The following is a 13,408-nucleotide window of genomic DNA, read 5'->3' on the forward strand; positions in this document are numbered from 1 at the left end:
GGGCAGGAGTTTGCAGCACACTGGGGCTGGCAGGTCGGTACAACTCTGCTGGGAGCCTGCGATTGACCAGCCTGGAAGTGGGTGGTCTTGACTGGTGGGAGAAAAGATAGTAGATCACTTGAGGGCCCTACACCTACTTGAAGTTAAATGCCAAATGTGTGGGGCACGTATGCATTTTGTGGAGTCCGTAAGTAACTTCATTGGATTTTTAAAGGACTCTGGAACCCCTTCCATGGAGAGTGGTTGTGATGGGACTAGAATTACCTGCAACACTCATTACACCAGCACACTGAGTTAGTCACATCTGAGGACTCTGGAGGTGTTCTTAGGATGTAAAGCGAAAATCTGGGTGATTAGCTAACTTTTTCAAGGTGTTGTTTAGAAAACATTTCACTGGTAAAATGCTTTGCTTTCAGAATCAAATATTTTCTTCATAATAAACTACGCTTTTTGTTGATTCATTTTCTTTTAGCAAGTGGTTAGCATTGTTTCTATTTATTATCTTGTTTGAGGGAAAATGTTTAGTTGATCACCCTGTAGTGTGAGTTTTGTGGAACAATGGCATGACATGAACAGCATTTATTTTGAGATGCCTTGTAGACTGCATCCTTATAAGACTTCTAATTAGTATATTATCCATAGTTTGTGTCTTTTCCTGCAGTGTTTAGGTTTTAATGAAGTGCCTTGAAAGACAGTTTAAAGTCCTTCATGTGTAGCATCTGGTTAATTCACATTAGAGACAGAATTTGGCTCCGTCTAGTGCTTAAGTGGGGCTTTCCTGGTGGCTCAGAGGTTAAAGTGTCTGTCTGCAATGTGGGAGACCTGGGTTCGATCCCTGGGTCAGGAAGATCCCCTGGAGAAGGAAATGGCAACCCGCTCCAGTATTCTTGCCTGGAGAATCCTGTGGACAGAGGAGCCTGGTGGGCTACAGTCCACGGAGTCACAAAGAGTTGGACATGACTGAGTGACTTCACTTTCACTTCAGTGCTTAAGTGAACTTAATGTTTAGCTTACAATTTCTGGTAAGTTACAGTTGTTTAAAGGTATTACATGGGGCTACAAGAGAGTACTTTAAAAATTTGTTTTAGTATTTTGAAATATTATGCCTTTGCTGTTAACTAACCCTGTGTTGAGTGAGAATGTCATTGATGTTTTCATAAGGTAAAGATAAGCATGTGCATTTTATTTGTTCATTCTTATGTCTCTGTTTCTGGGTTATTGTTTAGTGTAGGGTAAGAACTTAAGTAAAAGGATGGCCATGCCTTTTCCCTCGTGTTACATAGAAAACATTTCAGTTAGCCAGAACTTTTCAGTCCTCTGAGGTTTAGCTGTGTGTGAAGACCTTGTGCCATTATCTTTAGTGGCATCTCTCATTAGACCGAAAAAGAATGCACTGTGATTTTGACTCTCTTTTTCTTTATAGGAGAACTTCTGTCCAATGTCCACCATCCTACTTTATTCCTACTGATCTGCTAATGCAGTAAATTGGAAGACAACCATTTCCAGGAGAACCTGTAATGGGCAAGGAGCCACAGAGAAGAAAACATTTCTTTTAATTTTTAAACTTGGTTTGAAAGGTAAGGTCACAATGATAATGAGGAGTTTCTTTCCATGAGTTAGATCAAGGAAAGCAGTTTTCTGTTGTGAGACCCTGGAGTCTAGGTGGACCCGTCTGGGTCATTTCTTTGAGGTGGTCTGGTTCTGTGAGACTATGGTATTTTTAGGAAATTAAATAGCAGTCTCTGTAGTTTGCTCTGGGATGTCTTGGAATCTGCAGTACCCATGGGATTCCCAGTTTCCAGAGGACGGGGGTTGGGGTGGGATTGAGCTGGGCCCTAAGGACTGGATAAGGCAGCATGCCAGAGCAAGACTGCTAGTGGAGACCCACCTGCCACCCCTTGGCCAGCTGGCCCTGTGTGTGTGTTGGGGTGTGGGGGCTTGTTTTCTTTCATATCAGCCAGGGGACATCAGGCTTCTAGCCAGCCACCTGACTCTTTTGAGTCTTAGTTATTATCACCTTACAAGTCTTTCCTGAAGTTTTTTGTTAAAGACCAGAGTCTTTAACATACTTGACTTTGGGGTCAATTGGCACTTAATAGAAAGTGGCCTGGTAGGACCTTTTGGGGGATGTGTACACATCTTAATCCAGTTTCGCTGCTCTGTAGTATCTGGAGGAGCAGGTGGGCATGGACTGTTTAATCATCTACGTTTCAGGCTCCAGTGTCTCAGGAGATACTGCAGTGGTTCTGTTGTGATAGTTCTCTGCCTCTAAACCCCAGTGAGTGCTTCGAATTCCTAGGCAGTGAGCCCCTTTGCCTGTGGGCACCGCCCCCCCTTCCCCCAGCCCCGTGAAGGACTTTTCCTCAGCACCCCCTTCTGCTCTTTCTTAAAGAGAGCTTCTCTCTGCATCTCCTGTTCTATCCAGCTGTATTTATTGGTTTATCTCTGGCTGTGCCGAGCCTCGATGCTGAGTGGGGCTCCCCCGGTTGCCGTGAGCGGGGCCTGGGGTGTGCCGGCCGCTGGTTGGCGGCGGCCTGTCTTGTTACGATTCTGCGCTCTGGGGCCCGGGCTCGGTGTCGGTCGTTGCTTGGTTGCTCTGCAGCGTGTGGGATCTTCCTGGATCAGGGATCGAACCCGTGTGTCCTGCTTTGGCAGGCAGATTCTTTACCACTGAGCCACCAGGGAAGCCCCTGTTTTGTCCAGCTTTTATCTTCATATTATTCTCTATACATCCTGGGGGGAAGAATTCCCTTAATCCCATTCATCCTTGGCAGCTTGTCTCATATGGTTAGTTGGTTTGGTTGTTTTTGTTCAGGGGGCCCAGCCCCCTTTTCCTCCGCCCTAATATAGGTTCTCACTCTGCAGGTTTGGACTCTTCAGTTGCTTGCCTGCCTGCCTGAGTGGAGAACTCAGTCAAGGGTTCAGCTTTATTAATAAGTCCAGGAACATGCAGTAATAAACTGATCTGACCGTCTGACTCAATAAAGAGGATATTTGTAACACACACGATCATGTTGTTTTGTTTTTATCCACTGGTTCGGAGCTGGGGGCAGTAGGAACAGCGGTACTAATTTCAGAACCTCACAGAGACCTCCAGCTTGAATTCAGTTGGTTATTTTACAGGTTCACCATGTTTTTATGTTTATTGGGCAGTATATATTATTGATAACATTTATCCTTTTTTTCTATTGTGATACTGGATCTCAAAAACTAAATCTGTCTGATTAAGCCTTTCTTCCCCATATGCAAAATTTTACCACCATCAATGTAGCACATCATGGCAGCAAGAGAGTCAGACCCGACTGAGCGACTGGGCACACATGGCAGATTCTGCTGCAGGTTGCAGTGATTTCATCTCTGCTCAGCTTCTCTGACAGTATTCTGCCTGTAGTTGTTCAACGTGGACTGTTCATAGAAGCTAATTCTTCGTCACTGCACACTCCTCAAATAAATGACAACTCCAAGATCTTAAAGTCATCAAAAATCAAGGAAAGTCATCATTGGCTTCTTGAACTTGTTAACAGACCAGTTTTGATTGAAGTTTTATTTTCATTTTTTATGAAGAAATTTTCCTGTTAGAAGATATTCCATTTAGTATTCTGTAACTTTTCTGACTTGCTTTCTTGTGAGTTGGGGATGCTGCAGTGACTGCTTAGTCTGCTGATGTCAACATGTAGTGTGTTCTTTCCGCACAGGGATGGCATGATTGCATAATAGACAGTGCTTTGCCCTCTATAATTTCATATCAAAATAGTCCATATCCCATTGTACCTTAAAAACACAGCATTTGAAGTCCAGATTTTCTTTTCTTGTTTTGACATGTTGGGTGTGCACTGGGAATAATAAAGCGCTGCAGTGCAGCATACAGCGCTTGGAGCACTGTTGTGTTACACCCGCGTCTGCAGTTCGTAGCCCAGCTGCAGCGCCAGGTGACGCGAGGCCTGCGTGTGGTCTCTTGTCACGAATGCTCAGCACTGCCTTTCTGGTGTGAGAGCAGCAGGAGGCAGACTGTAGAGGAGGGCATGGCTGTGTTCCTTTAAAACTTTATGGACACTGAAATTTGAATTTCACGGGATTAGTACAAAAGGTACCATGTTGATTTTTGCTGTTGGTTGGATTTTTCTGTTTCTTTGTTTTTTTGTATGGAGGAACCTTAAGCATGTGGAGTTGCCTCATGGTCTTTCTGCCAGACAGTCTTTATGAAACCCTGATTCTAGATTGTACCTACATTTGTAGAGCCCTTCCGGAGTGCCAGGGACTGTGCTGAGTGCTTTTTATATTCTTTTCATAACCTTTTATTTTATCATACATAGGTATGTAACTTACGTAGATACATAGTTGAAAAATCAAATGGTATCACAAGATTAATAACAAAAAATAGCAGTCCTCTCTTTGATCTTGGCCATCCTATCCTCTCTGCATCCTTGGATTACTCACCAGGGACTGCTCCCTCTGTCTCTTAGCTGATTCCTCATCTCTGCTTCCTTCTGCATTTCTGTGTCATACAACCGTAGGTAGCAGTTTCTGATCTATCTTACTTCCCAGTTATGAAGATGAAGGTTTACTTCTTTGCACAGCTGTTTCTCTCTCCATCTCCTAGCATAGTTAAAGCACAACTTTGGTTAAGATCAGTAGTAGAAGTATGGTATATGTTGTTTGATTCCTAAATCTCTGCCTTAATTTGCAAAATTCCTCTCAACACGGTAACGTCCATCTGGCAATACTTTTCCTTGGACATCTCCTTTCCAGAGCCTCTGCCTCGTGGCCTGCTTCTCGCTGGCTTCTCTTGCCATTGTCTGTAACTGCAGTGCACCCCTCCTGGGGGTTGTCTTTGCTGCTCGGTGTGTTGGAGCCCTGGCTTCATGGATTCTGTGTCTTCTGCTTGTGGCTTACTGCCCAGCTTATTTTCCGGTAGCTTCCTGAAGAAATTGTGAACAAATCTTTCCGAACTTCCAGGTCTGAAAATGTTCTTTTCTAGAATTACTGTTGAGAAAACTGATGTCATTTTGACTTCCAGTTCTTTTTTAAGTTTTGTCTCACTAGAAAAGTTTAAATATTCTTATTCTGTTTTTAAAATCTGTAGTCCTGTTGACTTTTACACTGTGTCTTAAAGGATCTTCTCACATTCTGTGTGATGCCATGTGTAGGTCCTAAGGGGAGAGTCACATTTTTATGCACTGAGAAAAAAATTTTTTGGACAAGGGAGGTTGGTGGTGAATTAAAATATGTTCTTCTAAAATTTCTGCTACTTGGATGATGGACTTCCTGAATTGTTCTCCATTTTCTATCTTCTCATAAATTTGTTGGCCGCCTTCTTGGCTGTTGTTTCCTTTCCTTTGTCTGTTGTTGTTGTTTTACTAGAGCTTCCAGAGGAGTGGAGAATTGTGTGGGTTTCAGCCCACTAAGCATCTGGAAAGTTGCATAATCCTTTCTGTTTTCTTGTTGAGACTCCGTGTCAGCCCAGATGTAGCCGTGCCTTTTATATCAAATAGACTTCGAAAAGAAATTCATGAGGCTGTGTGGTGATCCCTTTGTACGGCCTTCCTCCCCAGAACGGGAAGTTGCCCTCTTAGGAAATCCAGGCTTCCAGGGCACCTCCAGCCTTGAGGTCTTGTCCGTGTTCCTTACTTGTAGCACATTTCTGCACCCCCTGCTCACCGACAATCTGTCCTTTTCACTTACTGGCTCATTTTCCCCTTGGGCGCTTTCTGTGATAGCATAAAATAGCTCTGAGATATGCAAAGCTAGTTTTTTTTTCCTCCATGGGGCAAGTCCTTCCGTCACCCTGGTTCTTTTTGGGTGCCATGCGTTGGCAGTCTCTTCCTCTGCCCCAGAGTAGGACACCATACTGCTCGATGTGGGCTGATCTGCCCAGGGAGGGCTGCAGTGGAGTTAGTAGCTCGCAAGACCTAGACATGATTATCTATGACACATTTTGAGATTACTTGCTTATTACTCACAGCATAGAAAAGCTTTATGTTGATCTTCTAATCAACTAAAATCTTTGAACTTGTTTAACAGTTTTCTTATGTCTGGCAATTCCCCCCCGCGCCCCCCACCCCATGGTGTCATATTTTCAGTTTTTAAAAGGACTTTACATTTATCCCTGTTTGGTAAATTTCTCTTGGTTTCGTCATGTCAGAATTTTAAAATGCTGACTCACTTGTGTTTTCTGTGCATTTTTGTCAAACTTGGCATCCTGGTCAATCTACTCCGATAGGGTCACTGGCCACAGTGCTGAGCTCCTCCATTGTTACTACCCATGCTCTTGGAGCTGAGTGCTGTGTGCCAAGTGAATCTTTTCCTGCCTGTGAACACATGTGGGGCCTGTTGATGAGTGTGTCCCGAGAGACATGCGGTGACAGGTCAGCCTGCTCCAGGCTGACCCGGGGCTGACTTGTGTTCTTGATGACTGCTGCTGGGACCAGCCACCCGCCAGCTTTCTCCGCCAGTCTTGTGGCCCTGTGCTGTGCTGGAAAGAGCGCAGACCTGGGAGTCCACCTTTCATGGAAAGTTGCCGTATTAGGCCTTTTACTGTTACTGTGGAATAGCTGGAGGAGACTGTTTTTTTGTAAGGGGCTGTGCAGATTGTTCGCCCTGCTTGTGTCTCATACTCGGCAAGGTGCTTGGACACCTGTATGGTTGCAGCAGTCCAGGCTGAGACTGCCTCTTCCTGCATGCTCGGCTGCATGTTGGTGAAGCATTCATGACAGAACACACTTCTGGAGACTTTTAACTGCTAGTCCAGGGAGTGTTGAGATAGTCTCATATATATGCCTTATGATTATACTTATTCTGATTAGTTTGCTGGGCAAGGAAGATGGTAGGTTAAAAAAAAATGGGCGGTGGGAGGGCTTTAAAATTTGTGACCAATTTGCCATTTTTGTCTTCTGTTACAGAATTATAACCAGCTCCAAATTAACCAGGATAGTTAGCTCATTCTTAATCTGAAACTTGTCTCTTTTTGATCTTCCTTCAGTGGCATATCAGTTTTCTTCAGGATTTGTATCTGATTTGAAAAGGATGTTCTCTTTGGGCACCTTGTCCGTAGTAGATTATGAATAAAAAAGGGACTACTTGCTTCAAGTTGGGTGACTCCAGAAACTGCATAGAACTGCTTTGCTTTCACTTAATTAAAAAAACATGGGTGAGTTGGATTTTCCAAGTCTTTCCCCAACCCTGTGTTAGTACAGAATTCTCTTTTTTTCTGTCTGTGCCATTTTCATACCATTCCTGACTTGCTTAGGACTAACTTTCTTCCTTACAGTTCTATTTCATTTACTATTTAGCCACGTGGTGTGGCCTGTGGGATCTTATTAGTTCTCCCACCAGGGATTGAACCCTGGCCCCAGCAGCAAAAGCTTCAAGTGCTAATCACTGGACTGCTGGAGAATCCTGTCCTTACAGTTTTAGATTATGAACTATTTCCTAATCATTTCAGATGACAGGTCTTTTGTTTGCATTGCGTCTTCTCCTACTGTCCAGTTACATGTCACTTCTTTATGATGTTTGAGTCAGATTTATTGACAACTCACTTGGTGTCAGAGATTCAGAGAACGCTGGACACTTAAGATGGAAAACCCTCTACTGTGAACTTTCTGATTTGACTTTTGTCATATTCTCTTATCTACACTGCGTCCTCCCTTTCAGTTTGTGCGCACACACACACACACACACACACACACACACACACACACACACACACACACACACACCCCACCCCCCACCCTCTACTGTGAACTTTCTGATTTGACTTTTGTCATATTCTCTTATCTACACTGCGTCCTCCCTTTCAGTTTGTGCGCGCGCGCACGCACACACACACACACACACACACACACACACACACACACACACACACACACACACACACACACACACACACACACACACACACACACACACCCCACCCCCCACCCCCCACCCCCACCCAGCTGGGTTTTTTCCTTGCCTTTATTACTCTGATCTCTCTGATCTCTGATGAGGCTCCTGGCACAAACGGATTGCTGTTGTGTCATCTTCATTGCTGCTTTTCCAATCCCTTAGTTTTGCTTTAAAAATACACCCACACCCTCCCACACAACTTATTCTTGTATGTATAAGTATGTAGAAGTCATGCTTTGCATCTACTTGTATTGAAGTTTTTGAAGCTGGGGAAGTTGTGCACAGAAATTCATGTTCACTTGAGTTTTCATAATGAGAGCTTGTAGAGGAACACTTTAGGGGACACTGTGACAGGAGTGACACTGGATGTTTTTGACTGGCAGTTGGCTATTTAAATATAAACATGAAGTGGGCGCTTAAGGTCACACCCTTGCCAAATACACTCAGAGGTGTATTTGGAGTTAGCCCCAGTGTGTGGCTAGGTATCAGAGAAGGCACTGGCAACCCACTCCAGTACTCTTCCCTGGAAAATCCCATGGATGGAGAAGCCTGGTAGGCTGCAGTCCATGGGGTCGCCAAAGAGTCAGACATGACTGTCTTCACTTTCACTTTTCACTTTCATGCATTACAGAAGGAAATGGCAACGCACTCCAGTGTTCTTGCCTGGAGAATCCCAGGGATGGGGGAGCCTCATGGGCTGCCGTCTGTAGGGTCACACAGAGTTGGACAGGACTGAAGCGAGTCAGCAGCAGCAGCAGTGGCTACATATTTGCTTTGTGTATTTGCCAGGTGGCTCAGAATTCCAGGGGCAAGCCATAAATCTGATACATAAGTATACAGCTAGGAATTTCAGACATGAAAATTAGGCCTTGGGGGAATTATGATTGAAATTGGAGGGTGAGGGGATAGATATTTAATGTGAAATCTCTAGGATTTCAGGAAGGGAATAACTTGCTTTTCAAGAAGGCTTTTGCAAGGCCTCACCACCCTCTGTGAGCTCTTAAAACCATCTCTGGGTTACCTGCTCTTTGCCTAGACTCACCCTCTCACATGCATCTTTCCTGTTCACGGTGTGTAAACTCTAGAGCTGATCTTGTTGCCTTGCTTTACTTGACTTCTCTTTCTGTCTTCAAGTGGTGAATGGTACCTGCAGTGTCCCACCTCAGTGGTTTTGCTTCAGCACTCCCTGCCCTAGCCCTCATTTCAGTCCCCCTCTTGGCCTTTGTGGGAGTACAGTGTGTGGGTGCACCACAGCTTCCGTTTCATCTCCTTTGGCGTTTTCCTCTACTTCTGTTCAGAGTCATCTTTTTCTGTGTACTGTGTTTAATCTTTGCTATCACTATCTTAATGGGTTTCCCAGGTAGCTCAGTGGTAAAGGATCCACTTGCCAATGCTGGAGACACAGGAGATGAGAGTTTGATCCCGGGTCAGGACGATCCCCTGGAGAAGGCAACCCACTCCAGTATTCTTGTGTACAGAGCTATCTTAATATACGGTTATCTCAGGTAGAACAGAATGGCTCCCTCCCACGCCGCACAGCAAGCCTGCCCTACTCTGCTGTGTGTTCCTGCCTGGCTCTTTGAGAACTGGTTGCCTCACCTTCCCTAGTGCCTTCTGTAAAGGTTCTTACTTCTCGTCATCAGGACCTTCTCCCTGCTGTGAGTTCCTTCAAGTTATGGGTCTGTCCTCCGAGCTTGCAGGATCACCTACTAACTCTTACCTGTGTTTTGAACCCAGCTTGGGCCTCATTTTCGTGACGTCTTGTCTGGCCAGGCTCTTCTCCCTGGATCTCCCTTTCTGCAGAACAAGCTTGGAGTTTATGCCATTCATTTTCTGTATCTTCCTTGTTCTCAGTCGTGTTGTACTCTTGAAGAAGCTAGGCAGCATTTATCTTGTTATTCCTGCGTTCCTCAACACAGTGCATAGTGGTGCTTTAAAAGTACTGGCTGATTAACAGAGTGCATATTAAATGGGTTCTACTCCTTTACTATTCTCACAACCTGAAGAAGTCACAGATTAAAACTGGTAAGAGAGTCTGGAACATCTGCATGATAGAAACTTGATTTCTTTTGATGTGTTCTTCAGCAAGTGTAGCAAAGCCGGCCCTGAGTTTGTATTGTCCTTTCCTGTAAAGAAATTGTGCTTGCAGCGGGCGCTTTGATTCTTGATTTGATTAGTCCAGCCTCCGGGTGGGGATGAGGAGACAGTTGTGTGAGTTGCATACCTTTGCTGAGAATGGAGAAGCAGCTACTCTGTAGATGTCCCAGCCCATTGTGGTATTTTCCCTTAGTACTTAAAGAGGACTGCTTTCAAAGGCCTCCGTTACTCCTCTGTTGCTTGCTTCTTCCTCTTCAAATGAAAACTGCAGCATCTGCCTGCAGCAGTGCTGTTGGGGCCGTTTGTCAGTGACTTGCTCCTTCAGAGTGACGACTGCATCGGCCTGCTTTTAGTGCTTTCCTCTCTCCTCTCCTAGCGGTGTGCCTTCCGCAGTGGACAGTGTGAGCAGTCACCCACCCTTCTTGAGTCCAGCCTGCCCCACTGGGGTCTCGTCGGATGCTGCCCAACTCGGTTCCCTGCGCACCTGAATCTGAGCTGGGCCCCGAGGCCCCCGGTGTCTGGGTGGTGGCAGCAGTGGGTGAACCAGCAAGAACAGCTTGTGGGCAGCTTGGCTTGTTCACTCCATCTTGTTCCCAGGCTGCTGGTCAGCTCTGCCAGAGCTCTGGGGTAGATGTGTCTGCCCCACATGGGATAATAAGCAAGTTGTTTTGAATCTAAATGGAGTCGTGAAGACTCAGTTTTCTCTTGGACAAGTGGGGAATCCAGTTTTATTTATTTATTTTTAAAATTAATCAAACATCGTTTCCCAATATGTTTGAGGGATCATGGCATTTTTTTCCTTGTTTCTTTTTTTTTTTTAAATTAGGAAATGAAATGAATTCCCAGAGACATGCACCTATTTTAAAGTTTGGCCAGGTGTATCTTTACCAGGAGTGAGCCACTTGTAGCCTTCCTGATTCCAGCTAGCATCCTCCTTTATCTCATAGTGAAGAATTTAATATTTTACCTTTTATCCCTATGAGTATCCGTAGATAGCAGAGGTTAAAAAATAGTTCTAATTTTCTTGTGACTTATTTTTTGAGTTAAGAATGTCTAAGTTGCTTTATATATATATTTATGTATACACACACACGTGAGAATAAACATGATTTCTCAGGTATGTTTATATTTTAAAAGAAAGGAAAACCATGGCCCATAACCTCTCCTCGCCCACCCCACATTGGCCCTTGTGTGGAAAAAGTGGTTAACTGTTGACTTTGGCAGTGGAAGGAGATGGGGAGCCTGTTTTAGTACCAGGAGAGAAACTTTGACTCCAGTTGTAGCAATCACACGACTGTAGCTGTCTTGTCCCTTATGGCCACGTGTGACTCTTAAGCATCTGAAATGTGGCTGCTCCAAATTGTGAAGTGCTATGAAGTGTCAGAACACACGAATTTGAAGACTTATTACCAAAAGAATAGTAATGCTTGAAATAGTTGAAATAGTAATGTTTAGATATATGAGGTTCAGTAATACATTTAAAATTAATTTTACCTGTTTCTTTTTTACTTTTTAGCCGCCTTCCCTAGGCAACATAATTCTAAAAGAGAGAAGTAGGGAATGAGAGGGTAACAGGTAGGAAGGCTGGGAGTCTCCAAATGGACGAAATAGGCTGCAAACATCAGACATTTTTTCTCTCTCTCTTAAGCAGCAGGAGGAAACAAACTACAAGTGTCAGAGTTTTGGCTTCCTTGATAGCTCAGTTGGTAAAGAATCCCCCTGCAATGCAGGAGACCCTGGTTCGATTCCTGGGTCAGGAAGATCCACTGGAAAAGGGATAGGCTACCTACTCCAGTATTCTTGGGCTTCCCTTATGGCTCAGCTGGTAAAGAATCCGCCTACAATGTGGGAGACCTGGGTTGGGAAGATCTCCTTTCCCCTTAGAAGGGAAAGGCTACCCACTCCAGTATTCTGGCCTGGAGAATTCCATGGACTGTATTGTCCATGGGGTCTCAAAGAGCCAGACACAACTGAGCGACTTTAAATGTAAAAAAAAAAAAATGTGGCTAGTAGAAAATTTAAACTTGCATATGACTCATATTGCAGCTTGAGTGATGTTTCTGTTAGTGCCAGCTCTTCTCCTTCTGTGTACCATGGATCCCGTGGTCTTAGTTTTTTTGAATGTTGAGTTTTAAGCCAGCTTTTCCACTCTCCTCTTTTACCCTCATCAAGTGGTTCTTTAATTCCTCTTCTCTTTCTGCCATTAGAGTAGTATCATCTGCATATCTGAAGTTGTTGATACCTTTCCCTGCAGTCTTGATTCCAGCTTGCGATTCATCCAACCCGGAATCTTGCATGAGGTACTCTGCATATATGTTAAATAAGCAGGGTGACAGTATGTAGCCTTGGCCTACTCCTTTCCCAGTTTTGAACCAGTCTGTCTTCCATGTCTCATTCTAACTGTTGCTTCTTAACCTGCATACGGGTTTCTCAGGAAACAGGTAAGGTGGACCAGTGTTCCCATCTCTTTAAGAATTTTTCACAGTTTGTTGTGATCCACACAGTCAAGGGTTTTAGCGTAATCAATGAAGCAGAAATAGATGTTTTTCTGGAGTTCCCTTGCTTTCTCTGTGATCCAACGAATGTTCGCAATTTGATCTTTGGTTCCTCTGCCTTTTCTAAACCCAGGTTGTACATCTGGAAGATCTCAGTTCATGAACTGCTGAAGCCTAGCTTGAAGGATTTTGAACATAACTTTGATGGCATGTGAAGTAAGCCCAATTGTATGATAGTTTATACATCTTTGGCATTGCCTTTATTTGGGATTGGAATGAAAACTGACCTTTTTCAGTCTTGTGGCCACTGTTGAGTTTTCCACATTTGCTGACATACTGAGTGCAGCACTTTAGCAACATTATCTTCTAGGATTTGAAATAGCTCCGTTGGAATTCTATCACCTCCACTAGCTTTATTTGTGGTAATGCTTCCCATTTGACTTCACACTCCGGGATGTCTGGCTCTAGGTGAGTGACCACACCGTCGTGCTTATTCGGGTCATGAAGAACTTTTTTGTATAGTTCTTCTGTGTATTCTTGGCACTTCTGAATCTCTTCTGCTTCTGTTAGGTCCATAGTGTTTCTGTCCTTTATTGCGCCCATCTTTGCATGAAATGTCCTCTTGGTATCTCTAATTTTCTTCAAGAGATCTCCAGTCTTTCCCATTCTATTTTTCCCTCTATTTCTTTGCATTGTTCACTTAGCAAGGCTCTCTTATCTCTCCTTGCTATTCTTTGGTACTCTGCATTCAGATGGGTACATCTTGCCCTTTCTCCTTTGCCTTTTGCTTCTCTTCTCAGCTATTTGTAAGGCATCCTCAGACAAGCACTTTGCCTTCTTACATTTCTTTTTCTTTGGGATGGTTTTGGTCATTGCCTACTGCACAGTGTTATAAACTTCCATCCATAGTTCTTCAGGCATTCTGACTATCA

At 44.1% G+C, this 13,408-nt stretch overlaps 1 protein-coding gene across 12 annotated transcripts in view; it reads left to right on the forward strand.

Annotated features, from left to right (window-relative positions):
- PPP6R3 (protein phosphatase 6 regulatory subunit 3) overlaps window positions 1-13,408 on the forward strand; it is a 123,686-nt gene that overhangs the window by 36,545 nt on the left and 73,733 nt on the right. For 10 of the 12 annotated variants that reach the window (XM_065937935.1, XM_065937943.1, XM_065937944.1 and 7 more), the window contains 2 exons: window positions 1,424-1,577; window positions 12,610-12,692. The exons of 1 other annotated variant lie outside the window; for it this stretch is intronic. In XM_065937935.1, coding sequence (XP_065794007.1) covers window positions 12,681-12,692 — 12 coding nt within the window. In that variant the 5' untranslated portion in view covers window positions 1,424-1,577; window positions 12,610-12,680. The remainder of the gene's footprint in view (window positions 1-1,423; window positions 1,578-12,609; window positions 12,693-13,408) is intronic. One more of the 12 variants, XM_065937941.1, reaches the window with a different exon arrangement.

This window comes from Muntiacus reevesi, chromosome 5 (assembly GCF_963930625.1).
Source record: "Muntiacus reevesi chromosome 5, mMunRee1.1, whole genome shotgun sequence".
Lineage (NCBI taxonomy): Eukaryota > Metazoa > Chordata > Mammalia > Artiodactyla > Cervidae > Muntiacus > Muntiacus reevesi.